The 26,573-nt window shown below is 39.7% G+C and overlaps 5 protein-coding genes across 5 annotated transcripts; 1 reads left to right on the top strand and 4 right to left on the bottom strand.

Moving 5' to 3' along the window:
* Window positions 1–6,007: 6,007 nt before the first annotated feature.
* On the bottom strand, window positions 6,008–8,201 carry RpL37a (ribosomal protein L37a). The gene is made up of 3 exons (XM_088197287.1): window positions 8,175–8,201; window positions 7,963–8,098; window positions 6,008–6,254 (listed from the first exon to the last, which is right to left on the bottom strand). Exons 1-3 carry the CDS (start codon window positions 8,175–8,177, stop codon window positions 6,076–6,078), a joined length of 318 nt encoding a protein of 105 aa, XP_088053413.1. The 5' UTR covers window positions 8,178–8,201; the 3' UTR covers window positions 6,008–6,075.
* Window positions 8,202–10,553: 2,352 nt separating this feature from the next.
* On the bottom strand, window positions 10,554–11,447 carry LOC148230245 (protein PET117 homolog, mitochondrial). Its single transcript, XM_088198747.1, has 2 exons — window positions 11,313–11,447; window positions 10,554–11,244 (listed from the first exon to the last, which is right to left on the bottom strand). The coding sequence occupies exons 1-2, from the start codon at window positions 11,402–11,404 to the stop codon at window positions 11,094–11,096; spliced, it is 243 nt and encodes an 80-aa protein (XP_088054873.1). The 5' UTR covers window positions 11,405–11,447; the 3' UTR covers window positions 10,554–11,093.
* mRpL20 (mitochondrial ribosomal protein L20) lies at window positions 10,574–11,061 on the top strand. Its single transcript, XM_088198746.1, has one exon. It carries the CDS (start codon window positions 10,574–10,576, stop codon window positions 11,003–11,005), a length of 432 nt encoding a protein of 143 aa, XP_088054872.1. The 3' UTR covers window positions 11,006–11,061.
* A 2,210-nt stretch (window positions 11,448–13,657) lies between the features above and the next one.
* LOC148230244 (uncharacterized) lies at window positions 13,658–16,676 on the bottom strand. Its single transcript, XM_088198643.1, has 2 exons — window positions 16,631–16,676; window positions 13,658–16,345 (listed from the first exon to the last, which is right to left on the bottom strand). The coding sequence occupies exon 2, from the start codon at window positions 16,273–16,275 to the stop codon at window positions 14,128–14,130; it is 2,148 nt and encodes a 715-aa protein (XP_088054769.1). The 5' UTR covers window positions 16,276–16,345; window positions 16,631–16,676; the 3' UTR covers window positions 13,658–14,127.
* A 266-nt stretch (window positions 16,677–16,942) lies between these two features.
* On the bottom strand, window positions 16,943–21,249 carry nvd (cholesterol 7-desaturase nvd). The gene is made up of 8 exons (XM_088198694.1): window positions 20,996–21,249; window positions 20,745–20,913; window positions 19,295–19,483; window positions 18,391–18,569; window positions 18,208–18,313; window positions 17,582–17,709; window positions 17,322–17,492; window positions 16,943–17,256 (listed from the first exon to the last, which is right to left on the bottom strand). The coding sequence occupies exons 1-8, from the start codon at window positions 21,191–21,193 to the stop codon at window positions 17,080–17,082; spliced, it is 1,317 nt and encodes a 438-aa protein (XP_088054820.1). The 5' UTR covers window positions 21,194–21,249; the 3' UTR covers window positions 16,943–17,079.
* Window positions 21,250–26,573: the final 5,324 nt, after the last annotated feature.

Genomic DNA, 26,573 nt, shown 5'->3' with positions numbered 1-26,573 from the left:
GAGCGAGACGGCCTCTTCCGCTCTCTCCCTCCTGTCGCTCGAACGGTGCAAATCAGGCCTGCACAACTCGACGCGAGATAAGGGCCGCGACATTTATTCAATATATACCTTCACCTTGAGTGTTGACTTAATCTGCACGCTCTAGGAATAAAGAAGGAGGGTTTCCATCATTGGGCTAATCGACTGATTACGAAAAAGTCACAAAGACGAAAAGGAATATGCAAACAATGTAACAACTAGGAAAACTCGAGATATATCTAATAGCCCTGCAATAAATCAGGTGGATAGAAGCATGACAAACGAATAAACGAAGCTAAAGTTCTAAGTATCGAACCAATCAACGACAGACTGTCAAAATTAAGACTGAAAAGGACCTTATTCAATATAACTATCGTCATTGCATATGCTCCGACAGAAGAGGATGATAAATATACATTTTATGTCAACAACTTCAATAGCAGTGTGAAAAAGTCCCCAAACACGACGCTTAGTAATTCCAGGAGACTTCAACGCCAAAGTAGGCAACGAAATATATTTAAAGAAGTAACAGGATGATATAGTTTACACGAAAATGGTGAACGACTGTGCAACTTTGCAGCAGTAAATAATCTAGTAATTAGTAGCACATGCTTTCCACGAAAGAACATACATATGTACATACGGCCGGCTGCACATGCACGGTTTCCTTATTAGATTTCAGAAATTCAGATTCTGAAACCTAAATGCACGCATTTCATACAAACATGACAGACACGTTCGTATATTTTCCCAACGCCATGTACATTTTCCGAATCTGAATTCTTAATGCTGAGACCTAATCAGGAAACCGTTCACGTGCGGCCGGCCGGCCTAAATGTATAGTTCCGTAGCTAGAGTAATTTGCGCTCTGGGGTGAAAATATTATTTGGCGCCCCATTCCTCTTATTTTTTATCCCAATTTTCAGGGCTTCGAACCGGAACTGAACCGAAAAACCAGTTATTTTTGCCGGTACGAAAACCGTAATAAAATATTGGTTTCTTTTTTTGGTTTGGTTTGTTCAAGCACGCAGTCAAAATATACAAGTTATGCGACATTTGAAAAATATTTGGAACAAATAATAAAATTTTTCAAGAAATCAATTCCAAATTTTCTTTAAAAATTACAAGCATAATCATATAGTGAAACATCCGATGAAAGGTAGACGACTTAGAGGATTTTTTTAAGAAGTAAAGAATTGCCAATAGACACAGGTTTCCTATTTCTACAGACGTGGACATTAAATTCATATTTAATAACCATTTTTTCATTTAACCATGTACTAAGATTCGACAGAAAAAAAATATTTTAGAATTTTAGTGGGAATATAAAAATACATATCATTTATACAAAATTGCAATGGTAGTTTTAGGAGCTCCAGCAACAAAAGTCAGTGTTGAAAGGGCTTTCTCTGGCTTAAATATTATTTTGCGAGACAATCGAAATAATTTTAATGAAAGATATATTATTAATTAGAGGAAACTTTTATCTTTTTTAATTATACTTGGATATACCTAAGAATCCTGTATACTTCAACCTTGAATATACGAATTTGCTTTGTTTATAAATATATGTTTCGTTGAATAAATTATATTGTCATACATTATATACTTTTTAATTAATATAGCTTTAATTCATTATTATTATTTGTATTTATAAACAATGGAAGAAAGAAAATAAAATATGGTAGAAAATTAATTTTTAATACAAATAAAATCATTTACGAAATAATGACTCGTAGCTGAGTTGAAAACCGTAAAAACCGCTATTTATTCCGGAACGAAAAACGGAATCGAACCGATATATATATTTTTAATTGAGCCGAAACGAAAACAGGAAGGAATAAAATAACGGTTCGATGCCCTGCAATTTTCGAATACGTTCATTATGTGAAAATTTCTTAAATGTTATTGACATAAATTTTCACAACAGCAAAAATCGAATATATTGCTAAAAAATTTGAACAGTAAATGCAATATTTATATTAAGGCAAATCGTCGATAAAATAAAATAAAAAACAGACTTATTGAATTATGTTAAATATAGTTACCGAACATTATCTATAACCATTGGGATTTAAGCAGATGAAAGAAATGTCGTACATAAATATCCACTTAAAAATAACAGGAAAATAAATAACAAATAAAAAAGCGAAACTCCAATGAACAAATACGCTAAGACTAACAATAACTAATTAAAAAAATAACATATTTTTAAAGAAAATAATAGTATTGCTTACAAATTGCAATATAACTACAACAGCTTAAATAATCTGCAGTGAAATGGGAAGATTTGTAAGTACATAATCTGCATATGACACAATAATCAATGTGTTTTTGGTAATGCTTCATTATGAGTAGTATGCAGCATTTTAGTCTTCAATTTCTGTGAAAAATTTCTTTCCAGCAACATCCGTGTCGTAGAAATTCGCAAAAATTGTACAATTTTGACTTATTTTCATTTATTCGATGTTCAGCAGAAATCTAAACTTTTTATTTATGTCTTTTAGTCTTGAAAATTGTATTAATATTTCTCGTTGCAATCTGTCAAGTACGTTTTTCATTACACTTATGATTTTGTTCTCTACTGAAAGTTCTGCGTCGCACTGTGGGGTATTTGACCGATCTGGGTGGTCAAAATTATTTCTCCACTTTAGATGATTCCTTGAGTGCTCTTAGTCAAATATATAGTATTATAAGTGTTAAAAAATACATTACAGAAAAAAAACTTTTTTTTTATTTAAATAAATATTTTTTATTTTTCGTGAACTATTATTTTAAAATAATATGTCAAATATTCTGAAAGCAGTTCTTCTTCCTCATCCAACGATTGTCCATTTGTATCTAGATGAGGTTCAGCTAAAAGCAACTTGGCTACCGTCTTTTTTAAAAAGAGTTTACTGTTTTGTTATGTACTGGTCACATTCCCGTTATGACAGGATCTGAACTTATTAATAGACTGCTTAGCACATCCATATTACAAGATACTCTTGAGAACTTTCAGGCAAAATTTTACTGATATAAACGGAAATACTTGTTACGGGCTTCAGCGGCCTCTTCCGACAAACTAACCTATCAGAAGCAACGCCATTTCTATTACCACGGGACCATGTATTAATATTTTATGCATTGTAAGTATTATTGGATGCCACGGGTACCGCTAAACATAGAGCTTTGCAGTATGCTTAGAATAAACAGAAAAAATTCTAATTGCACTTTACGCACTTGATAATACTTTTAAAACAACCTTTAGACTGTATATCAAATTTGCGTCAATTCCGGTCATTTGTACATCTAATTAATGATCTTCAAAAAATCTTCCACGGGTGTTGCCACCCATTTGTATTGTCGTAAGTCGGTTTGAGTACATCGACTATTAGATCAATCTTCAATCGGAACTCCTCTTGTATTTGTATCTTCTTCTGTTTTACTAATATTTTTCACATTTTGTTTTCAGTTGCGATTTTTAACATGTAATTTATAAAACAGGTGTAAGATAAATTAAAAAAACATAAAAGACGGATTCTAGGATGTTATATTAAAAGCCCAAATTATAATTATAAAGACAAAAATACATCAGGATTAACTTTTTCCCTGATTTTTAAACTGTTAAGTAAAAGTCCTTGGAAGTTATACCACTGACATTTAATTATAGAAGTTATATTTCTGGCAGCATTGTACACCTTTCCATCATACGCTGTGAGCATCATTTTGTGCTTTACTGGTGTTAAACGGTCGTGCGAATTTCGCCGCGTAAAGTGTTAAAAAAAATTGTATAGGTCATAAAGATATTTGTTGTTTTTTTAATAAGAATAAATATTTTATCCATACTTTGTATCGTTTTTATTTTTAAAATGTGTATATTTGGTGATTCTAAATAAATTTTTATATTATTTTATTGGTATGCGATCCACAATTTTATGTTTACTGATTTTACCGTGGTGAACATATTATTAAAATATCACAAACATTACAAAACTGTATTTTAAATTTGACGTTAAAACGTTAACTAATTAAAAAGTTATAATTGTTTAAAAGGTTTAGGGCTCTAATTTTCGCGACTAAGCCCCGCACCATTTTTAAGAATGATGTTATACAATGTGCTAGCAGTAAATTTTACATGTATCCTTAAGAGCTTCATATCCTATCTAAAATCAATACTAAAAAGCTTTGGGAAATGCGACTAAATCACTTTATAGATTAAACTTTTGTTTTTACCTGCGTTCAAGTTTTCATAATCGACTTTTGGCCGTCCAGATCCAAATACCCCACTGTGCGTCGACTAATACTTCTCTTGGACTCCTTCTATGTCGACTTTCTTTTTTCAATCGGTGCATTTCATTTCTTTTTAATTTTCGTATAAATCATGGCGGAGTTTGAACAATTTAAATTCCAGGGATTCGAGATCAGTTATTGCTTCTGTGAAATTCATAGTAGAATTTTACAATCGCTTTTTTGATTTGATTTTATTTTAATAATTTTCCAGAAATCAAACAAAACAATGAAATTAAAATTCAAAATATTCTATAGCAATTGTGTTGCATCGCTTCTAGTTACAAACGACATATCTGGATCTTTTGACAAATTTTCTAAAAGAACGACTAACGTGTCTCCGATGAATAGCTGTGACAGCTTCTATTCTTGTGCTCCAAATGTTTCCAAATCGCGTTTTAATGTCAGTGTTGGTTTTTTAAAATTCTTGCTAGCGAATAGTAGAACGAAAAAAAACGCAAAAGTGAAAATCACTGGATCTTGCTTAGATGAGAGCGTTTCAGTCAAATTTAAATCATGGTTATCACAGTTTACAAATAATGCCACGTGATTCCTGGCAAAATTAAATATACTGTTTAAATATGGATTATTACCAACTTCGTATGCCTCCCCTACGCTACGGCTCTGTAGAGTTATGTGGAAAATACCAGGCAGCACACTATGCAATCACATGCTGATATTTAAATGAGCAAATTCCATACACAATGTCAAAATATAATAGAGGAGTAAATGCTGATTCAAACCATTAGTTGGTAAAAGTTAAATTCAAACAAAAGACGTTTATCATTTAACAAAAAGGACAAAAGAAGAAAAAGTAGCAAACCGAAAAACTAAAAGACAAAGACGCGACGTTGAACTATCAAAACACTGGGAGAAAAATTTAACAAGACTAATGAAACAGAGGACATTAATGCAACCTGAGAAAGTGCAGTACCCAGCGTGGAAGAGACCATAGGAAAATATAAACACAAAATAAATTAGGAATGTAGAGTTGCAATCGTTGAGAAAAACGAAACAAGAAAGAGATACCTACAGAGAGCACAAGAAACAGCACAGAAAAAAGCTATGAATAATGGAAAAATAAATAATACACAAACATAGAAGTTTCTATAAATTACTCAGAGATCAAACGTAACCCTTCAAGTAATCAGAGAAGTGACCCGAAACGAGTTTCACACGATTGAACCTTTAAAAAGTTCTAACTGCTGCGAACGTTGACCGTTTCACTAAGATGCCACGATTTAGCGAATTCCTTTAATTCAGGTCGAAGATTTTACCGTCTAGCTTCTGCGCAGTAGTCTATCTCTTTTAAAGCTCTCAAATAGATCCACTATAATTTAAAGTTTTATCGACAACCGCCGTTACGTATTCTATTTTAATGCTCGGCTACCCGAAGTCTAGATGTATGATACAATATGAAGAGCTTTTCGGGAATTAGTTTTCGCACAGCTCCAATAAAAACGAGGAATCGAGCAACTTCTTTAAAATATACTTTGTCTCGAGAAAAATAGTAGAATTTGATAGCATTCTGTATTAATCGATATTTCGAAACGAGTATCTTCTTCGAGGAGACGATAAAGCAGCACTTGACGTGTATTTCTTTACGAACTCGCCTTTGGTAAAGGAGAGTTGCAGCAGGCTCGGACAGGCAAGAGAGAATGCATTCAACACGGAAAAAATCCTTTATAGAGGGCAAGCCCCATGTAAATAAAACCATCCGTTGTGTACCACAATTTTTTTTTATTTTTTTTTACATCTTATTTTTCATTTTAAATTAGCGCTTCGGCATTACGCCTTCGCTGCTGGCTTGGGAGCTGCTTTGCTTCCCTTGGGCGCAGCGACCTTCTTGGGGGCAGCGGGCAAGCCGACTCTGAACCCGTTGCGGAATCGCCTCCTCACGATCTTCAAGTGGCGCATGCGGCCGGTTCCGGTGGTCTTCCTCCTCTTAGCCTTCACCGACCAGTTATCTGCAAAGAGAGAGTTGCATAAGAAGATGATCTTTTTCAGTTAACGCAGGTTAACCTTTGTCACTACTTAAATATACATATATATATATATCCGTATATAGAATATATATATCCATATAGATCGTTCAACCAGAAGTTGAACTTTAAAAAAGCAGGCACGTGGGTATTTTTTTTCCGATCATATAGTAAGTTCCGGAGGGGGTTTCAGAAGGAGAGGAGCGATTCCGGTATCGATAAAAGTAGGGAGAGGGTTGCTGAAGAGAGAGATTGGCAATAATATTTTTAAAGGCTTGTCTTGTCTACTGTAAGGGTCGTTTTTTGAAATTCAAAATTATCTAGCTTACTATTAGTTGATTTAAATTACCTCCAGAGAAAGCTTAGAATACTTTGTCTTTCCAAATAAACGAAGAATACTAAAGCTACGACTGCCCTTTGTACACTGTCCGTCCCATAAGCTAAGACCTCACCCGAAAACTATGGTCACTAAATAGTTTTTAGGGGCACCGAAAATAAAATTGTTCAATCAAATATGCTAAAATTATACAATATATGATCAAGTCTTAATCCAATATTAGTCGAGTATGAGTCAGTTTTTAACGATGACTATGGTGACAAACCCAAGATTTCATGCTTTCTTTTTTATAATTTAAAATTGTAATTTTTAACTCCGGAGTAATATGCTCAAATTTATGATTTTTAAGATGTATGCAAAACGAGCCAATGAATTAATAATGAAAATATGGGTATTTGTTAATTTTATTGGCGCCACGCTCAAAAACCAATTTGTTTTGAACATCTTTTCTGGCTTTTATTTCTAACGTCTGCGAAAATATCTAACAATTTGCTACATTAATACGTTTTAAAACTTAAGTTTTTGCATGTTATTCCCCATTAAAAATCGCAATAGCGGATATTTTAAATTTTAAAACGTATTTATGTAGCAAAACGTTGTTGGCCACTTTCGCAGATGTTAGAGCCAAATGCAGAATTTTAATTTTAAAAATTAAATTTGGTAATCGACATTGTTAATTATGCATTGCTTATGAAATAATTTCCGACAGTTTCATAAACGAGATGTAAAACTTCCACATTCATTTAAGACGGCTTCAGATTCTTTTATGATCACTACTCACAACAAATTCATAATTTATATTAACCGATTAGGGTAGTAACTCGAAAAAGTTACAAAAAGTATGAGTAAACGAAAGGCGAAAAAAATATGAAAGATCGGCACATGGAACTATATTTCGCTAAGTTGAAATCAAGGTGTCAATCTAAAGATATCTTACTCGAATTCACACAATCTAACTAGTCGCAGTAAAGTGAAAAAAATTCAATTTTAAAACGGTAATGTTACCCAAAACTGAAGTTCGGTTTGAACTAAACGTTAATTGACCATATTTCACTCGAAATAAACTATATTTTATGTCACCGTTTTGAAATATTTTCTACCAAATGGCATTGGTTCACTTTCGTTGTATGTCAAATTTACAACACAATAAAAATATAAAGCTTTTCCGATCAGATAATTCAATCGTATTTTCCACTAATTGAAGACGCCGAAAAGACAAGGCGCACGAGCGGATGACAGAAGGCTGTTTAGCCATCAGTCGTTACAACGGGTTAACCTAAAAAGTAAGCAACCGAGACGTATGTCAAATTGGCAGGTTGGGTGTCAAGTTTTAGAACAGTCGATGGGTATACTGACACGATCGCAGCTTGGCCGCCGGGTATCCGCACTGGGCGCACTGCGACTTCTGGATGTGGTACGAGGAGCGACCGCAGCGACGGCACAAAGTGTGCGTCTTATTGCGGCGCTTGCCAAAGCTGGACGTTCCTTTCGTCTGAAAGCATAACGCAAAATCGTCAGAAGATTGCCCGTCTGGCACCCCTCGACGAGGATTCGTCGGATTCGCTCACCATCTTCGCGGGACCGTCTCGGAAAGAGTCGGCCTGTCGGTGTTGCCAGCGGAGTTTGGTTTTTTTTAAATTTCTTTACGACGCTATTCGACCAGCTGCTCCATAAACGGATTATTTTTATACGCGTATTTAATATGTGATTAATTTGCTCAAACGTGATATTTTCAATAATTCACAAACTAAATTTATTTAAAATAATTAGTTTATCATTATTATTTTTATTGTGAGACAACTCGAGGAAAACTATACAAATAATTAAAAAAATCATATGTATCATTAATAATAACATTTTAAATTGATCCAGGTAAATGGCTTTATGCCAAGAAACTAGGAAATAAAATATTAGTCACTGTAAAAAGAATAAAATTTTAAATAAAGTTTATTATTACAGGTGGCCCTCGACTTTCACACATAATTGGTTCCTGAAAATGTGTGTGAATGTTGAATGTGCTAAAGTAGAGGAAAGTGAAAAAAAAATTAATTGTGTGTATTTTAAAATATTTATTTATCTAGTAAATATAAGATGTTTAAGAGACATGTTTAAGAGGAGTTTGCGGGTGTTTCCTTTGAAAAGTTATTAAGAGCTAACTGTTTTCCACTATTCTTTTTCTTTTCTTCATATAGTATTTTATAACTTGCTATGTCTTTATTGATCGCCCTACGCACTTGAGATATGCGTTCTCCATTTGGATCACAATCTTCCATAATATTAAAAAAATTGTCAAGATCCGTGAAGGCTTCGTTTATATTTTTCATTGTTAGAGTTTTCCAAAATAAACCTGTCACATCTACATTAAATATATGGCTAGAGGAATATTCTCCAGCTTCAATAATTTTGGATAATTAGGAAATAAATTCTTTTGCAGCATCTTTATCCGCATCAGCCGATTCTCCGGTAAATTTAATATTAGGAAAAGAAAATTTTATATTTTAAAATTGTAAAACCAACCGTTACTTGCTTGAAAACCCGTGTTAAAATCTTATTTTTAATCTGTCTTTCCAATCTTTGTATAAACTAAGAGCTTTTGCTTGAATAATTGAAATACTCAGAGGGCCATCTTTTTGATGTTGGTCATCAATCCATGATGACAAAGATTTTTCCATTTCATCTATGTTTTTTGTGGCGTGTTTTTTAGAAACATATCTTTAAAGACTGTGGAAATATATCTTTAATTTCCAAAATTTTGAACGTATTCCTTAATTATATTTTTATTTTGCAAAATTGAACAAATCATAGATCTGTTTGTAACATACGAACGTCCGATTAAAGCAAAAGATTCTCCGCTATCAGAACGTCTAATAATTTCCATCTTTGTCTCGAATCGTGTGAAGTTTATGAGCCTTTGATTTCTTTTTGTTCGGATCAACACTGAAGTTTTTCCGTTTCTCACTTATGTTTATAAACTTTTTTTACAAAAAAAATAAAAAAAAATGTTTTTTTAAATGTGCGAAATAGCGAATTGTGCGAAAGTCGAACATGTGAAAGTCGAGGGCCGCATGTAAATTTAAAAAAAACCACCGATCTGTATCTTCAATTTCAATTTAAAAAAATTAACGAGTACTCATAACCTTCTGTTTTACGAAAACTTTTGCCGTTACTTTCTGTTTTAAGTAAACTCCCAAAATTATCCCGATTTGAGAAAAAAATATTAAGGTTAGTCTACACATTATGTTCAATAAAATATGCAAATAGTCTTTACTAAGAATGTCAACATATGTATTGCGGTTTTTGGGCGACTCGATATTGTATTCCGATTTCGGAGCGGATACGCAGAACGATTACTTTACAAAAAATAATTTAAAGCGTTGTTGAAGGTCAAAACCACACAAAAACGCACTGTATATAGTATAACTTACAACCGTAGAGGTAGGAATTAGTAAAATCAAAGCAAAAGGTAACATTCGTAGTGTGTTTAGAATAACATTTATCATAAAATGCATTTTATTTTTAGTTTGATAGTACAATATTTTGATTTAATTGAAGGATATACGTTATTGCTACGAATAAAGCAGAGGGTATACGGCCTATACCCATAGCTGTATGGGGGGAAATGCATCAATTTATTCCTGTGATTATCTCATTTTCTACTACCTACTCGTCAATGTAGCGAAGAAACTCGCCGTTTGCCATATTTTATTTATTTTATACAATTGTAAATGGTATCTCCTCTTTTATTTATAAAAACGCACTTTTATTTAAAAAATAGTTGAAAATTAAAAGTTAATTATCAGACTCCTTAAATATAGCCTAGCGAGCGTTAAAGTTTTATATTTTCTTCACAGGAAAATTTTGAGTTTAGCTATTTAGGTGTTAATTATTAGCATTAGCGCTTAGTTGACAGTTGCGGCGCATGCGCAGTGGGTTCTAGCGAAAATATCGGAGAGTCGCCGGCGACAGCATGGTGTTCACGACGGCTTTGCGTTTCGTGCGATCTCGGGGACCCGACGAGTTCTGGCGCAAGCGACGCATCCTCCGGCTGTCGTCGCATTTCCAGGGGCGCATTCGCAACTGCTACGGACTCGCCATCCGCATCGTGCACCGGTCGTTGGTGTACGCTACCAAGGGGCGCCGGTTGCGCAGGCAGGACCGCGCCGCGCTCTGGGACCTTCGCGTCGACGCGGGCAGCAAGGAGAACGGCGTCGTCGGGGGCGTCGTAGCTATGCGGGACGGCCTCGACAGGACGCGGGTGGCCCTAGATCGCCGCTCGCTCTCCGACCTGGCCGCCTGGGAGGGCCGCTCCTTTTCGGCTCTGGCGGCGCTGGCCAGGTTCGCCACCGGACAATCGACGGAACCGCTCGGCCGCCTCCTCTTTCGCAATCGAATATCGTGATCGTTCTCATGTATCGTAGACTTAAATTCATAAAATAAAACATTCGTATTACTAAATCGATCGTTTATTCATTTCGATAACTCGAACGTCAAGCGTTCCCCTCTCGCAGCGTCCGCTCGTCTCGATCTCTCTCCAGCGCCTCGGTGAGCTCCAGTTGCTCTCTGAGCCTGTACACGTTCTCGGCCCGGCGCAACTCTTGCCTCTGCAGGTCGTTCACCACGCCTTTGTGCAGTTTCTCTCTGGAAAGTTACGTAATTAAGCGCATTAACTAAGTTTCGCACGCGTCTCTACCTGTCTCTACCTATACCTGTCCGCGTGCTGTTGATAGTGCACGTAATAGACGATTCCCGCAGTTCCGATGCAGCTCGCCCACAGAGTGATCTTAGAGGGCAGAGACATCGTTTCATCGCGTCAGTTGACGTTTCTGCTCATAATAAACCATTTGGCCTCAACCGCATCGCGAGCGTCCTTCTAAATCACAAGGAATATATATACTTTTAGTACTCTGCAAATTTAATCATATCAAGCAATCTAATAAAATATAATCCGTAATAAAACCAAAATTCACATAAATTCGTCGTTTTAAAACGTTTATTGTAAAATAAAGAGTACAGAAAAGTACATACTTGATAATATTATACTATATTGATTTATAACAATTTTATAATATATACGAGAACAAATTTAAATAAATGTAACGAACTTGGGTAATCTAAAACAATTTTAATTATTAGCATTATTCTGAATCAGCGATTTCCAATTTTTTTGTCATTCGTGTAATGCGCCATATTCTAACATGCTCGATTAAATTATGTATATATATTTAGTGTAATTTTGAACCACAATATCTTTTCGTAAAGCTCAAGAGATGTCTCTAGCAAAATAATATTTCGTCGAATATATATTATCAGTTTGCGACGAAACTAAGAACACCGGTGCCCTTATGGCATTCAATCGGGTAAATATGCGATCAAATATATACAGCTCTGTTCATCATTAACGTTTTATGCATGTCATTATTATATACATTTTGTTGGTTAAAGCTGTGGCAAAATAAAAAATGTAATAGTAGGTTTATTTTTAATTTTCCAAATAAATAGAATTAATAAACAATAGTCGGAAAAGAGTATCAAATTATATATTTACATCGGAAGAGACAACATGTTTGGAAATATCGCCTCATTTTAACTGCAGTACAAATTATATAACGAACATAATCGAGTTAAACTTGTTAAGAAATAATTTTAGTTAAATGACTATTTAATATGAAAGATGAGTCTGTTTATTACTTGCGAGCTTATCGAGTCGCGACTCGATTATAGACCGTTCCACAGATAAAGAGAAATCAACACCGACACCGTTCCCGTGCTCTCATTAACGCCCGGTCGCAGAGGTTTCCGCTTTGTTGCAGGTCCGAAGAGGCTAGCGGCGTCTCGGTTTTGAAAACTATCTTCAATCCTTTATCAGTGGCTAGATCCGAAGACGGTTTAATTCGCACCTCGATGGATTCGCGTTCATCCAGTTCCTATCCCAGAATGGTCAACTCGAAGCAATCGATCTTTTCTCGTTCTTTCGTAAAGACGGGACAGTCGCCGCTGAATCGTGTCGTAACATCTCTCTAAGCTCCTGATTTTCATTTATGACCGTTCTTTCCTCGGCGAAGATTTCCCCATAGTCCACGAGAGCTCTTTTACTTTTTTCAGATTCGCGATTAGCGTCGCGAATTTGTGAAACGACGTTCTAAATAATTAGGTTTAAGATGTCTATATCTACTCACTCGCGTGTGCGTTTTACATAAGTTACGTCTATTTATTAATTTAACCTCGCTCTCGTCGCAGTTGCGAGTTATAAATTATATATGCAAAAAGAGCTACAGTGCAAACGACGCTAGGTACACTCGAACGGACCGATAGAAGAAAAAATCTATGCACATATTTCTTTATAGTTATGTAATAAAAAGCTGGTATTTAATTTAATTTATTTCCTTTACGTTTCATCTTCTTAAATACACGCAGGACCCGTTCGGTTTCAACTGTCCGTATCAAAATTCACGTCGAAGAATCGACAAATCACATACAATCAGTATAGATATTTATGACCCATTTTATTTTATGTATAATCAGTATGTTATCTTCCGTCGACAAAAATATTTCATCATTTCTTATACATAGACATCTATGAGCGCGAAGAAATATTAAAATAAATCGAAAGGAAAGTATTCATCTTTGCGCAGAGATGGTCGCTTTTAATTTATAAATTTGCATTTAATCTAACTACGTCGCCTTAACTAGTCTAAAATTGACAAAAACAACAGCTCAATTTGAGCCGATTATGAACAACCGACCGAAAACGTCTCTGAGAAATCGAACGAATCGAAAATGTAGAAATTACACAATTTTTGTTACTTCCTTGCTATTGGGGTTAGTATTTATTTATTTAAGCATATAAGTCGTTGCGACGAATCTACTTAAAAAATGTCATTTATAATTGTATATTAATAAACAAATGGGATAACAGGAAAGTAGCCAAATTTTTATACATCCGATAGAAATTTATAGATCAAGCTAGAACGCTCCACGCGTACATACTCACTATTATCTCGGAGTCGTCTTATCGGTCGAGCGGGAGACGGGGTCGCGAGAGAAAGAGCCATTGAATAGTACAAAAATATTTTATTCGTATAGAACGAAATGTACAAACAAATCATACGCGAGTCGACGAGTCGCTTCGAATCGTCGAATCGATAACAGATCGCCGTCGAGCGCAACGGACGACCGCAATATTCATATATATACACGTGTATATTTATACGCAACGCGAGACGGGAGCGCACCCCGCCCCGAACGCACCGACAACTAGGCATACATAAAAAAATAAAAACGGTCCCTCGCCCGACCGCTCCGGCCGAGTGCGAGTGTACTTATTCGTTTTTTTGCTAAATTTTGTAATTTTTATTTCGCTCTCGCTGCGAGCGCGAACGGCGGCGAGAGACTCGCGAAGCTCGCGCGGGACGAGTCGGCTCGGTCCGCGCCCTCCCGGCGCCTCTCCCGCGCGGAGTCGGACTAGAAACGCGACGGAAAGAGAGAGAGCGGAGAGAGGGAGCGGGGCGACGGCGGGCGGCTTCACCTCCCCTGCTTGGCGAGGCACGACGTGTGCTCGTAGGAGAAGACGTGCGACAGCATCTCGGCGCGCTTCTTGTTGACCCAGCCGCAATGGGCGCAGCGGTAGAGGCCCGAGTCGTGCGAGTAAGCGACGCCGTTCTTCTCGAACAGGCGCTCCTCTTCGACCGAAACGCTCGACTCGTACTCGCCGGCGGGCTTCTCGCGCCTGTTGTGCTTCTGCTTACGCTCCTCCATCATGCTGAGGCGGCCCTCCTGTTTTGCCATCGCGTCCAGCTTGGAGTTCTCGCGGTGCTTGGTCGCCACCAGGTGCTGGCATGCATTTTTCTCGCCGTTGATAGTCGTCTTGCACGAGACGCAGTCGAAGATGGTGCCCGAGGAGAAGGAGACGCCGTCGACGAACATGTGGTGGTTGTCGGTCTTGACGTGCGCGAACGCCGTGGACGCGTCGATGAGCGGCAGCCGGCACGAGGTGCACCAGTAGTTGACGCCGTTCTTGTGCATCACGACTCGGCCCGACTTCTGCTCGTTGCCGTAGCCCTGCTGCCGGTTGGGCTGCCGCTTCCAGTTGTCGAAGAACTGCGAGTTGGCCGCGCCCGCCCGGTGCTTGCTCGCGTGCCGGAAAGCCATGCGGCCGTTGGGGATCTCCAGCTGCGGGCACGTCTGGCACTTGAAGCGCCCGTTGGGTTGCCGCAAAACGCCGTTGTCGGCGAGGAACTTCTTGAGCTCGGGCTGGTCGCAGTGCTGGTCCATCAAGTGGATGGGCACGTTGTTGCCGTCCAGCAGCTCGGGGATGGAGCGAATGGGCTTGTCCGGCAGCACTTTGCGCATGTTCTGAATGTCGGCGGCGTCGAGGAAGGCGCCGTCGTCCTTGGGCGTAGACGACTGCTGCTGCTGTTGCTGGTGCGGCGGCGGCATTTTGGGCTTGATCTCCTTGGCGGCGAGCGGCTCGGGGGACGGCGGCCGCGGGGGAGGTGCGCGGCTCTTGACGGCCGCCAGCAGTTCGGGGTCGACGCCGAGGGCGAGGAACTCGGCGCAGTCGCCCTCGACGGCTTCCACCAGCAGCTTGTCGTGCTTCACCGACGACACGTGCTCGTCGATGTTGCTTTGCGAGAAGGGCAGCTGGCGGCAGCACAAGCCGCAGTACGCCTGCTTGATGCTCGGGTCGACGAAGATCTTGTGCAGGTCGGTGTGCGCCGAGGTCAGCTGGAACTGGCCGCCTTCGCCGAACGCCTCGGGGTTGCGCTCTACGATGGTCTTCTGCGCGGCCGCGTTGAACGCGTTCAACTTCTCCTTGTGCGAGCTCTCGCCCATGTGCTTGAAGATGTCCTGGCCGCCGGAAGGGAACGACGCGTCGCACACCTCGCACGACGCGTTGTCGTCCATTAGGTTGTACGATATCCGGTTGAGCCGCAGCACGGGGCTCTTCTTGAGGTTCTCGCCGCCGCCTCCGCCTTTCTTGTCGCCGTCGCCCGCTTTTTCGACGGCCGCCGCAGCCGCCAGAGCCTGGGCCAGCGCCGACTTGCGCGGCGGCGGCGGCTCGGGGGCGCACGCCTTGTGGCGCTCGGTCTGCGCGTGCGCCAGCGCGGCCGCCTCCGCGTCTTTGCCCTCGACGGGCACGATGTCAGTGTCGCAGTCGACGCACACGCTGCGGAACGCGACTCCGGCGCCGGGCGCCTTCTTCTCGCCGAGGAAGGCGAACTCGGCGACGGCGTCTAAGACCCCGGCGTCCGGCTCGGGCCTCGCGCGCTCGCTCGGTTCGCCCTCGAGCGCGTCGGCAGCGAACGCGTCCATCCCTCTCTTCAGCTCGTCGATCTTGCGCCGGATGAGGCGGCGGCGTTCGAGCACTAGGTCGCGCGAGGCGTGCGCCTCCGCGTCGCGAAGATCTCGCCCCACGCGCGCCAGGATCGCCGCGAAGTAGTCCATTTCGCGCGCGATCTTGGCGGCGCCGCGCTCGTACGTGGCCCTCTCGCCGCGCCGCTCGCGCTCCTCGTACTGCTTGTTGAGATTCTGCGAGATGAAGACGGTCTTGGCCGCCGGGTCGTCGCCCTGCTTCATCTCCATGCCCTCGCGCCACGACTTGGGCACGTCGGCCGCCTCCTCGTGCGCCTCCTCGCACGCGGATTCACCTCGGCTCTTGTCGGCGTCCATGTTGTCGGCTCCGAAGGAAACGAACGCTTCCTTCCGTCTGTCCGCTCCGCCGCCGGTCGTTGGCCGGCACCTGAAACGTTGCGCAAACAAAGGGTCAGCAACGTGCGCATAACCTCGAGCGCGAGCGAACGGCGGCGGGGGGCGCGCCCTCGGGGACGGGGGGGAGGCGGGGACGGGAGGGGCGAGGGGGCGGGCGCGAACGCCTCGAGGTCGAGACCGCGCCGAGGGGGGCGAGGGGCGCGGGGGTCCAACGGAGGGGGGAGCACCCAGGAAAGATGGGAGGGGTCGGGGGCGTAGGCCCGGGCAGCGGCGCCCTCCGCCAGGTCGTCGGACTCCGCGAGACCCGAATCGTCACCTTTTCCCCGACGCCGGTGTTGCCGCGCGCTCCCACTGCGGCCTCTGACCGGCGCGCGTCGCTGACGGCCGTCTTGAGGCCAAATACGAATATTAAAAACGAACGTTCGCTGCTCTTCGCGCCGTGCGACGTTCTAATCGCTATTTCGCTCTTTCGCCGGTGTCGTTTCAGACGACGATCCCGTCTTTCGGCTTCGCTCCGCGATCGTCGCGAATTCGCCGGTGAAATATTCAAAAGAATCCGTCGCCCGTCGGTTAGCGCGGATTTAGCCGCGCGCGCCGAGAGGGGAGGCGCTAAATAAAAACTCCATCGTTCGAATAAATTATATTTATTAAGTATTAACGTAATATGTATATATTTCGGTATAAAAAATAACATTCTATTCTAAGGCTAACCGCTCGGTCTCTCGCCGGCGAAATTTGATATTTTTATTTTATTTCTATTCGACTTTACCAGTCGACCAAGTCTCTCCGCGGCCCGATGAAAGCCTCCTTGAAGGACAGACTGCTCTCCGAGTAGAACTGCGAGAACCACTTCCTGAACGATTTGATGCACTTGTCCGACTTGGAGAGCATGGGCGCGTTCACGAACTCCTTGCTGTTCCAGATCATCACGTCGCGGTGGAACTGAAAAAGCGAGAGAGCGAATTCGGGTAAGCGGTTTTGACTTCGAGAAAGAGTCGAACGCTCACCATCACGGTCTCGCCCCACATCATGAAGTTGGCGAACGGTCTGGCGCACCGGGGTGCGTATATTCTGTGGACGACCTTCTGCAGCAGCGGCTCCAGCGGCGTGATGGTCTGCAGGAAGACGAGTCTGCCGATGCGGTGCCGAATGGTCAGATTCACGCAGGCGGGGCCCATCTGCGAAGAGAGAGGGAGAGAGAGAGAGGGATAAACGATTTTCGATAAACGGGATTCGTCGCTAAATATAATCTAGAGACGAAGCCCACCTGCTTAGCGGAGACGTCGAATTGGAGCGTCAGCAGCTTGCTGATTAAGCTGATCTTGTGCGTCAGTTCAACCCTCGCCTCGTGCGGGACGTCGGACGGCTCCCATACACCGCCCCATTCGTGTTGACCTGAAAGAGCGGAGTGAGATTTGAAACGATTTCAGCTTTTGAATAACGATCCGTCGTATACGCATATAGTATGTATTGAATTTATTGATCCATAATATTTAAAAAATATGGCATTAATAGGTGCAACCCGCATATTAACAAATCTCGAAATGGCGCTCAAAAATATCAGCCGCGGTAAAAGGGTTAAGGTACAAGAAAACGAGTACGGCCAAGTGGAGGTGTTAAGATGTATAATAATAATCCTATCCTATCCTATCATTACGTTAATAATCCTAATCGATAATCAGTAAAAATAAAAATGTAGCGAAACACCTTCGTGCATTAGTATATATGAAATAAATTATAATATTAGTATTTTTTTAATATTGTGTTTGTGTTTATGTCCATGTTATATTTTATATGTACGTTTAGTGTATAAACAGTATTAGCTAAATAAATTAATAAAATAAACAATAGGTGAGCAGGTCGACGTGCTTTCGGTCGGCGAATCGAACTCACCGAAAGTGTTCCAGGAGTCGGTCGTGGGCAGGACCGTGCCGGCGAGTATGTGGTCGGCGTGTAGCGCGTTCAGATGCGCCACGTCGGCGCCGTTTTCCGGAATGTCCTGGAAGAGCAGAGCTACGAGTTAAGGAACGAAAGTGACGAGGGACGATCGGAAAAAATGAGTCGGCGGTCGCTTGCCTGTATGTGGCTGTTGACGAGGAATTCGTTCCGGCCGTGGTAGACCCAGTCGCCGCTCGAGACCTCGGGGACCGAGGACAGAGTCCACTGTGGCGGCCTTCCCTCGGCGTCGAACCAGACGAAGACTCCGCCGTCGATTTCCGCGCACGTCCAGGCCTTGACGCCGAGCCCGCTCGGAACTGAAAAATGCCAACACAAACTTGAAAAAACTCATAATATTATTCGTAGATACACTTATTCCGCACGAAAGCGCATATAATATAATTTTATTAAATTTTATATAAAGAAAATGTCGCTACTATCCGTGCGACGCGAAAACGATTTATCGTCAAGATTTTTAATTAATATTTTTATAAAAATAGCGTGGACGTTAATCGTATTTTGTTATATATGAATAGTAAACTGTCAATAAACTGGAAAACTTGAAGAAAAAGTCGGGGCAGAATTAGCCGAGAAGCGCTATAATAATAAGCTATTATTTTTATTTTAGATAAATAGCAAGGGTTTGATTATACAATTTCATAATTTTCTATATCGCGAGAAAGTATATATGGCAAATTTACTGAATAATTTATTCGTAATATTTTTAAATGTAAACTTTATGGTGTGTATATATTTTGTGTAAATTTTACTCATAAATGGTAATAAATTAATATAATATTATTTTTAAAGTAAAATATCGCGTCTATTTTTCGTAACCGATCGTTCACACCGCGACTTCACGATTTCCGGGAAGTGAGAATTAGACGTTTTGCGCTGATTGCCAAAATTTGCGCAAAAAATCTCACTTTTCAGAAACCAAGAATTTTCGTAAAAACTGACGAAATTACGCTATTGTCCTGACGGTGCGAACGAACGACGAGGAGTCGAAGTTTTAGAAAATCGAGAATAGAGCGAAGCTGACCCGTATCTACGTTGGGTATGGAGATGCATTTTCCGGTGGCACCGTCGAAGCGCCACTTATGGAAGGGGCATTCGATGCAGTCGCCCTTTACGGCGCCTCCGACGGCGATGTTGGCCCCCAGGTGAGGGCAGTAGGCGCGAGTGACGCGCGCTTTTCCGTCCGCGGTCCTGAACACGGCGAAGTTCTCTCCTGGAAAATCGAAAATTACAATCGTTAAAAAAATATAGTATGTTATCGCACAAAGTAAAAACATATAAATCGTCGCGAAGAGTTCCTTTTTAATTGAGATGTTTATTACCTTATCAGGTATTTCCGATAAGATGTCACATCTCTCCGTATCTTAGACGTCTTCAATTAGTGAAAAATGGAACTATTATCGTCGATTTACGCGAAGCTATGAAGTGCCATAATGCGGACGGTTCGTCTGCAGATCTATATGCGCTTAGATTAGTATGTTTAATTACGAAAAAAATATTTAGACGTCTCTATGTAACCGAGTTTATACCTAATATTTACACGCGATAGTTAAATAGGAGGCGTATTTGGAATACGCGGAATCTGAATTTGAAAGAGAACATGCGGTAATGAGTAAACGAGACGCGTGGGGTTAGAACTAAGCCGACGATAGTCAATTGCTGCAATCCGAATTTACGTACCTACGTAAGTACATATATAAATGCAAGTTTTATTTTTGGTTTAGTTTTTAAAAAACGTTCTGCAAAACTATCGTTTTTTAATTTTTGATTTAACGGTACAAATCAGATTGTTCAATACTTTTGCAAAATTATATTTTTTAATTATTTAGCTATTGCTTTTTACTACCATAAGTTCACTCGTGAGATTAGGAAATGCTGAAAAAACTAAACAGTAATTCTGATTTTTCAGACGCGATTGAAGATTATATTTAACGCGCGTACGTGTTTTGTTATGGTCGTTTTAATCATTTATACGCAAAAAAACTTAACAAATATGCTTAACTTTGCACGTATAGATAATTTGTAAAAAAAAACGAAGTTACGAAGTGCAATTTTAGCGAAGTAACGCGTCGCGAGCAACCGTAAAAAATGATCGAAAATCGACTATGACAAAAAATACACAATTAGATTATACACATTTCGATAAGATGAAGGATACTTTTATGTAAAAATACCGATTTTGAATAAATTCATATTCTACTTTAAAACATATCATTATACGAAGCGTACTTTTTAATATATAAACGTCCGCTGGATACGACAATGTCGTTACTTTCGAAGGTTTGAAAAAACGCGATTGCGCAAAAGTATATTTGGTCAAAAGCCAGATCGAGGAAGACCGGAAAATGTTCACGTCTCAATGGAAGATTTGTTTAGAAAAACGACTCAAACGAACGGTTTTAGCTATGCGAAAAAAGAATTACGTTTAAATTGGGGGGGTAAAAAGCAAACTTTAGGAGAGAAAAGAGACTCACCGAGACAGTCGACTTGCTTGACTTCGCCGACGTTGAGCTGCCAGGACTCTATCACCATGTACCAGCCGTTAGGGTAGGGCGGAGGGATCTTGGTGCCCAGCCTTCGCAGCCTCCGCGTGACGTTCACTATGTCGCGGCGCTTCTCCGTCTGGCTGGGCAGGTCCAGGTCCTGCGCGAGAGAACGGTAGCGTTCGATGAAAATTCCCTACTGTCCGATTCGACTCTGAGGAGTCGTTCGCGAGGAAGTTCACCTGTGTGTAGTCGAAGGGCCTGAGGCAGACGACGTAGAAGGCGTAGAGAAAGAACAGGGCGACCAGGGAAGCCGCGGCGATTCCGATCGGCGCCTCGCTCAGCAGCTGAACCAGCCTCAGACTCGCGGCCCCCGTCCAGAGGTCGCAGAGGGCGGCCTCGAAGGCGTCGGTTTGGGGCTCCGTGTCGTTCTGCAGCATGGTCGGAGCGCAGCTCGAGACGCGTCCGGCTCGCGAGACTCCCGCGAGATGAAGGCGAACGAGGGCTGCCGCGAGACTGGCCGGTGCTTTCCGAGTGCGGCCGCCCCGAGGCGAGTGCAAGCGCACCGAGCCGACCTTCGCCCCTGCGACGCTTTTCCGGCGGCCCTAAGACGTCGTCTCCGCGACGCGAGAGGTATCTGAGGCGACGCGGAAAGAGGCTTCCGATAAAGTCGAATCGAGCGCGCCTCGATCGGGGTAACCTTCGATCTGCGCGCGAGGCCGATCGTCTTTCGTTAGATCGGTCCGAAAGGTGGCGAAACGAGCCGTTGCGCAATACGGAGGACCGGCTCTGCCCGAAAAAAACGAGTCGTACGTTTAGTTTCGGCGCACGCCGAACTTCTGTGACTTTCCACCTGACGTCTAAAGCTCTAGAAACTGACGCGTTTTCGACTAAATGCTAAAATCCAAAAACGTATGCAGAGTCGGATGAAAATTTCGACACGTTTACTTATACGGAGAATATACAATTCTACAGAAAACAAATCTTCGACGCAGATATTAAAACAGCTAAGCGAAATCGAAATAGCTGAAACGGTCGAATTCAGTATAATCAAACTTCGGTGTATAACGAAAGCCTAAAAATGTAAAGCGCCTAACGCAAAACAGGAAATTAAAAGTCGAATAATACGAAACGCAAAGTTGTATTTGGAACCGGTTTATAATAACATTTTTAAACATTCTTCGACTAAAAACGTAATCGGACATAAATGTGGCATCGAAATTATTATGTCGATCTTAACCCTTTGAGTAGTGAGTTAATTTATACACATTTGTTAATTTGTTAGTATACACCTGGGAATGAGTTAATTTTACGTATTTTTCCGTAATTATTTCTTTCGTTATTTATTTATTATTATTTTATATTGCATTTATAGTAAATTTCGTTTTATTGCTTTGATTTATTTTACTACACTTTTCTATTATTAAATTTCGTTTATTTATTTTACATATTTTTATATATTATTCGGCTTTCGTGTATTTTTTTATATCAATTCCAAGGCTCTCAATATTTTGTTATAAAATTAATATAAAATAATTTATTTCACATTAAATCAAAATTAGTTTTTAAATCAGTTATAAAATTAAATCAGTTATATATTAAATCAAAATTAAATCAGTTGTATATGTAAATATATAAGTATCTGGGGGTACCTTAAAACGGCGAAAGATCGACCACCGTACATGTACGGCGATACCGCTCAGACGGTTAACCTACCGAGAAATTGACTGCGTTGTATGATGTATACTTCTAACCGAGATTATATTTTAAGCTGCAACCCCGTAGGTAAGTCACATCACCTAAAGGATGTGACTTCGCAGCTAGTAAGGCGCAGGTGGAAACTAGTGAGAATTTTATTAGATTATATTACATGTATTGTGGCTATCGTTTTCTAGAAGCTGGCGCAGGGATGATGTCCGTGAAAGGTCCTCAGGGGTCTTGTAGGTGGCAGTGACAGTATCTAGAGTCAGCTTCTCTTGCTGCGATGATCGTGTCTCAGGTCGTATCTTCACGTTTGTCGGTGGGGGTGAGTCTGCAAGGCGGGGTGAATCTGTTCTGGTGACCAGTCTTATGTATTCAAGCCTCAATCATCATCCAGCCAATCGTTAGACTCGCTTCTTAGAACAACGAAATAAGTATAGTCCGTCAAAGATATGTGCGCTCATTGACACAGTATTGGTGAGAAATATAATAGGGTAATCATGTGAAATTACACGTTCAATTAATTTTTCCTTTTTTAATTTCATTTGTTGAGGAAAATGTAAAATATCACTTTATTACTTATTTTATAGCAGATAGCAGTTTTGGAATCACTCTCCAGGCTGAATATCTATTAAATATAATATTCAATAAAAAATACCAATAGAATATTATAGAAATTGTTTTATTGATTACAAAATAACACAACATGACAATAATTTATAGTAAAAATATAACACATTTTAATTTTTTATTCAATTTCCAACGTATGCGAAAATTGCGAATAATTTTATTTTTAATTGCGGTATCATTGCATTATTGCCAGTGTGGTTTTGTAAATATTAATAAAATATGTGCATTTTTGTGGTGGTATGTGACGTGTCCACCAGACACTTGTCAGTCTGATGTGTTAAAATATATTTCGGCAGATCGAGGGTTAAAACCCTCGTCAAAAATTCAGTCGTAAAAGCAAATAAAATATCTGTGATTTATTTTTTGTTACAACTATTAAACTATAAGTATAAATAACTCACGTGGATTTGATGAGTCCATTGTGAAGATATATATCGCGGCTTGTGATTTTAAAAACAGAATAAAAAATTGATAAAGCTTTTTGAAGAAAAATTATATATACACATATAGGTATAGCAATTTTTTTTAGAAGCAATAAGCTAATTTAATTTATAACGCAACTTTATTTGTATGAAGTTTGTCTCTTTTAATTTTTCATATTTAAAATTCTTTCGATTTCATTTAGCTTATTCATTTTGTGGATTGACAGTGCAGCGAGGGCATTTAGTATATCTCAGGAAATCGAATTTTTCAGATGTATTTTGTGGGTTTTAAAGAGCTGAAAGAATGTTCAGCATAAGCTGTAAACACATTCACACTGAGACTATTTCTGCAAATTTGGAAACAACTTTAAAATTTACCAGATTGATGTATATAGTAGTAGAAATTGTTGAAGTTATTATTGTCATACATAACTTACAATTCTAAAACAAACTTCATTAATATTTTGGATAACTTTAACATAAAAAGTTGTAATATTTTTTAATTTCAGTTATCATTATGGTTAACGCTTCTTTCGTATATATTTCTAAGGTATCAGTTTTTGAGATAATTAATTCTCATTTTTGTCTTTTATTTTTCTTATGTGACTGCGAAACATTTTATTTTATTATTATTATTTTTTATACACGATTTCCACAATACTTATTAAATCTATGATACTTGTGTACGTGCGTATCGCCAAAAATATTAGGCATCGAAAAACTTGGGCGTTATCCAGAACCGGTTATATTATAGATAGAATGGTAATTTTGCCAAAATTGTAAATTTTACAGCATTATTAATGGTACTATTGGATTCGTTCGGAAAGATTTTTTGTCACTAACAGTAAATCATGATTTTTATACAAAAATACAATTATTGAGCGAAATATTTAAAATATATATTTATTTTATATATTATTCAATATGTATATAATACTTTTAAATACAGAAATAAAAATTAAATATAATAAATAATAATTTATCTAAGCCTAATATGATAAATATGGGCCTGCAGAATCTGAACTACAAATGGAGCTTCATTAGGTCAAGTTCAAAATACAAATTAAGCCAACTAATCTCTCAGGGGAAAATAAGTTAAAGAAAAAGTACAGACAGACGTCGCATTACACATATTGCTCCATACGTTGTCTGCACTTTGATATCACACTGTTTAAAAAAATATGATTCTTACCGATTTTACTACGGACTTCTAATATGAGATTATTGGTCAAAGTGTATAACGAATTGAATTTTGGTCAATAGGAGGGCGCAAAAACAATTATCACTTCTCAGAAATCAAAAATTCACGTCCAAAGCAATAAAATCGTGTCGGCGCCGTTGCAGTGGGAACGGTCGGTAATGAGCATTCGAAACGTAATATGGACATACTCGTCGGACATTTTATATACTCATAAATATTGTCTTCAGAACTGTACGAAGTACTCTCTGATGCAGTGGTGTAGTTATGGAGGGGTGGAGGGGGCGGGCCGCCTCGGGCGGCACTTGCTTGGGGGCGGCATATTCGCGATGGGATCGTCTAGTGTGGTTCTTAAACCTGAATGCACTAAAACATATATAAATCCACGAATAATAAGAGCTTAATAATAACGAATTTATTATTTTAAGAAATGCTGATTTTATGACCCTGCAAAAAAGATATGGAAGGGGGGGGGGGGTGGTAATTTTAAGGATCGCCCTGGGCGGGACATACCCTAGCTACGCAACTGCTCTGATGTAGTTAAAATTGTAAGCGAAATTCGGCACATAGCGATCGACTCTCGAATATTTTATGCACTTTCTAAAGAAACGGGCTTTCTTGGCTCTGAGACAAGATAATTATTGAGGGACAACTTATTAACACGATTGTTCTACCTGCGCCAAGAAGTCGAGTTGTTCTTGCAGCATCGGTGGTTCTGAGATCTCGCGTCTTTGCGAGGACAGCTAAATTATTATTAATTGAAGAGAATATTTGGTTATTCGGGGATACAAAATTATAGATCTCGATTCAAGAATGCTGTGAATTAATGTGTCATAGAGAACACGAATAACTGACGGATCGTCAAAGTGAAACGCGTTTCTCATAACATATTCTTGGAATATCGCAAACGTCGTTTTCGTGTAGAGAGAACCCATACGTGCTCTGAAAAGTGATTCCGAGATCTATGGTGTAGTCCATAATGGATAGAATGCATTCAGGGACGTCATTTGAGAGGCAGGTGGTGTCATTTGTCTTCCCTTGAATTTGGCCAGAAATTGCATGTCAATTAATTAAATAATAAATAAAAATAGTTACAAAAAGCTGAAATAACGTTTCTGATTCTAAACCAGATTTTTCGGATTATCTCTCAGAAAAATCTAAAAAAAATACTTTCGTATCTACCCCAAAAATATTTTTTAAAATATGTCATTTCAGTGAAATCATATCGGAATACGTTTTCACCGCTAGTTATATATTTTTACCAGTGAAAATATAATTTATCTGGCAGGTGATAGTAATTAATTATTTATTTACAGGCGATTTATAAATGTTACAGTGAATGTGTATTTTTCAGTAAAGCTAAATATTTCACTAGTGAAGTCTAAAAACACCTTAACTAGTTGATATATATATTTCTACCAGCGAAAATATAATTAAACTGATAAATGCAAGTGAAATTATATGCTACTCTAAAATGCTTATGAAACTCAATTTGACAGTTGCGAAACGTCCATTTACTATTCAAACTCAAACCTAATCTACACGAATTAACCAAACCCAGCATGACCTATTGAAAGTTCTAAAACTATAATTAGTTTTAGAAGTTTTATTAGGTCAAGTTGGGTTTGAACAGCAAATGCTAATGATTATTATATAAGCACACTTTCGATCGATCACCGCAGATTAGGTTTTCCTAGATTTTCATAATGTCACGGATGAAATTAATTGAAATCGAACTAGGTTACACACTTGGTATGGAAAAAATTCTAATATGAGCAGCTTCAACTCGTAGAGAGTATCATATATGTACGTCTAAAGAAAAATAAACACTGCTCTCTATGTTGCAGTAATGTCATTGAAGCCAAAAAC

This window comes from Plectrocnemia conspersa, unplaced genomic scaffold (assembly GCF_051122295.1).
Source record: "Plectrocnemia conspersa isolate PC_06_02 unplaced genomic scaffold, ASM5112229v1 ptg000011l, whole genome shotgun sequence".
Lineage (NCBI taxonomy): Eukaryota > Metazoa > Arthropoda > Insecta > Trichoptera > Polycentropodidae > Plectrocnemia > Plectrocnemia conspersa.
Note: the sequence above shows the minus strand (reverse complement) of the source record. Positions and strands in the feature narration are given on the sequence as shown.

What these genes read in the sequence shown, in the direction of transcription:
- RpL37a (XM_088197287.1), bottom strand. An exon ending in GGCGGCCAAGCTGCGATCGT is followed by an intron (nt 6,255 to 7,962) that starts GTCAGTATACCC and finishes CTCTCTTTGCAG; the next exon opens with ATAACTGGTCGGTGAAGGCT.
- mRpL20 (XM_088198746.1), top strand. Translation starts at nt 10,574, where the DNA reads ATGGTGTTCACGACGGCTTTGCGTTTCGTGCGATCTCGGGGACCCGAC.
- LOC148230245 (XM_088198747.1), bottom strand. Translation starts at nt 11,404, where the DNA reads ATGTCTCTGCCCTCTAAGATCACTCTGTGGGCGAGCTGCATCGGAACT. An exon ending in TATCAACAGCACGCGGACAG is followed by an intron (nt 11,245 to 11,312) that starts GTATAGGTAGAG and finishes GTAACTTTCCAG; the next exon opens with AGAGAAACTGCACAAAGGCG.
- LOC148230244 (XM_088198643.1), bottom strand. Translation starts at nt 16,275, where the DNA reads ATGGACGCCGACAAGAGCCGAGGTGAATCCGCGTGCGAGGAGGCGCAC.
- nvd (XM_088198694.1), bottom strand. Translation starts at nt 21,193, where the DNA reads ATGCTGCAGAACGACACGGAGCCCCAAACCGACGCCTTCGAGGCCGCC. An exon ending in CATACCCAACGTAGATACGG is followed by an intron (nt 18,570 to 19,294) that starts GTCAGCTTCGCT and finishes GGCATTTTTCAG; the next exon opens with TTCCGAGCGGGCTCGGCGTC. An exon ending in TCGACGTCTCCGCTAAGCAG is followed by an intron (nt 17,493 to 17,581) that starts GTGGGCTTCGTC and finishes CTCTCTTCGCAG; the next exon opens with ATGGGCCCCGCCTGCGTGAA.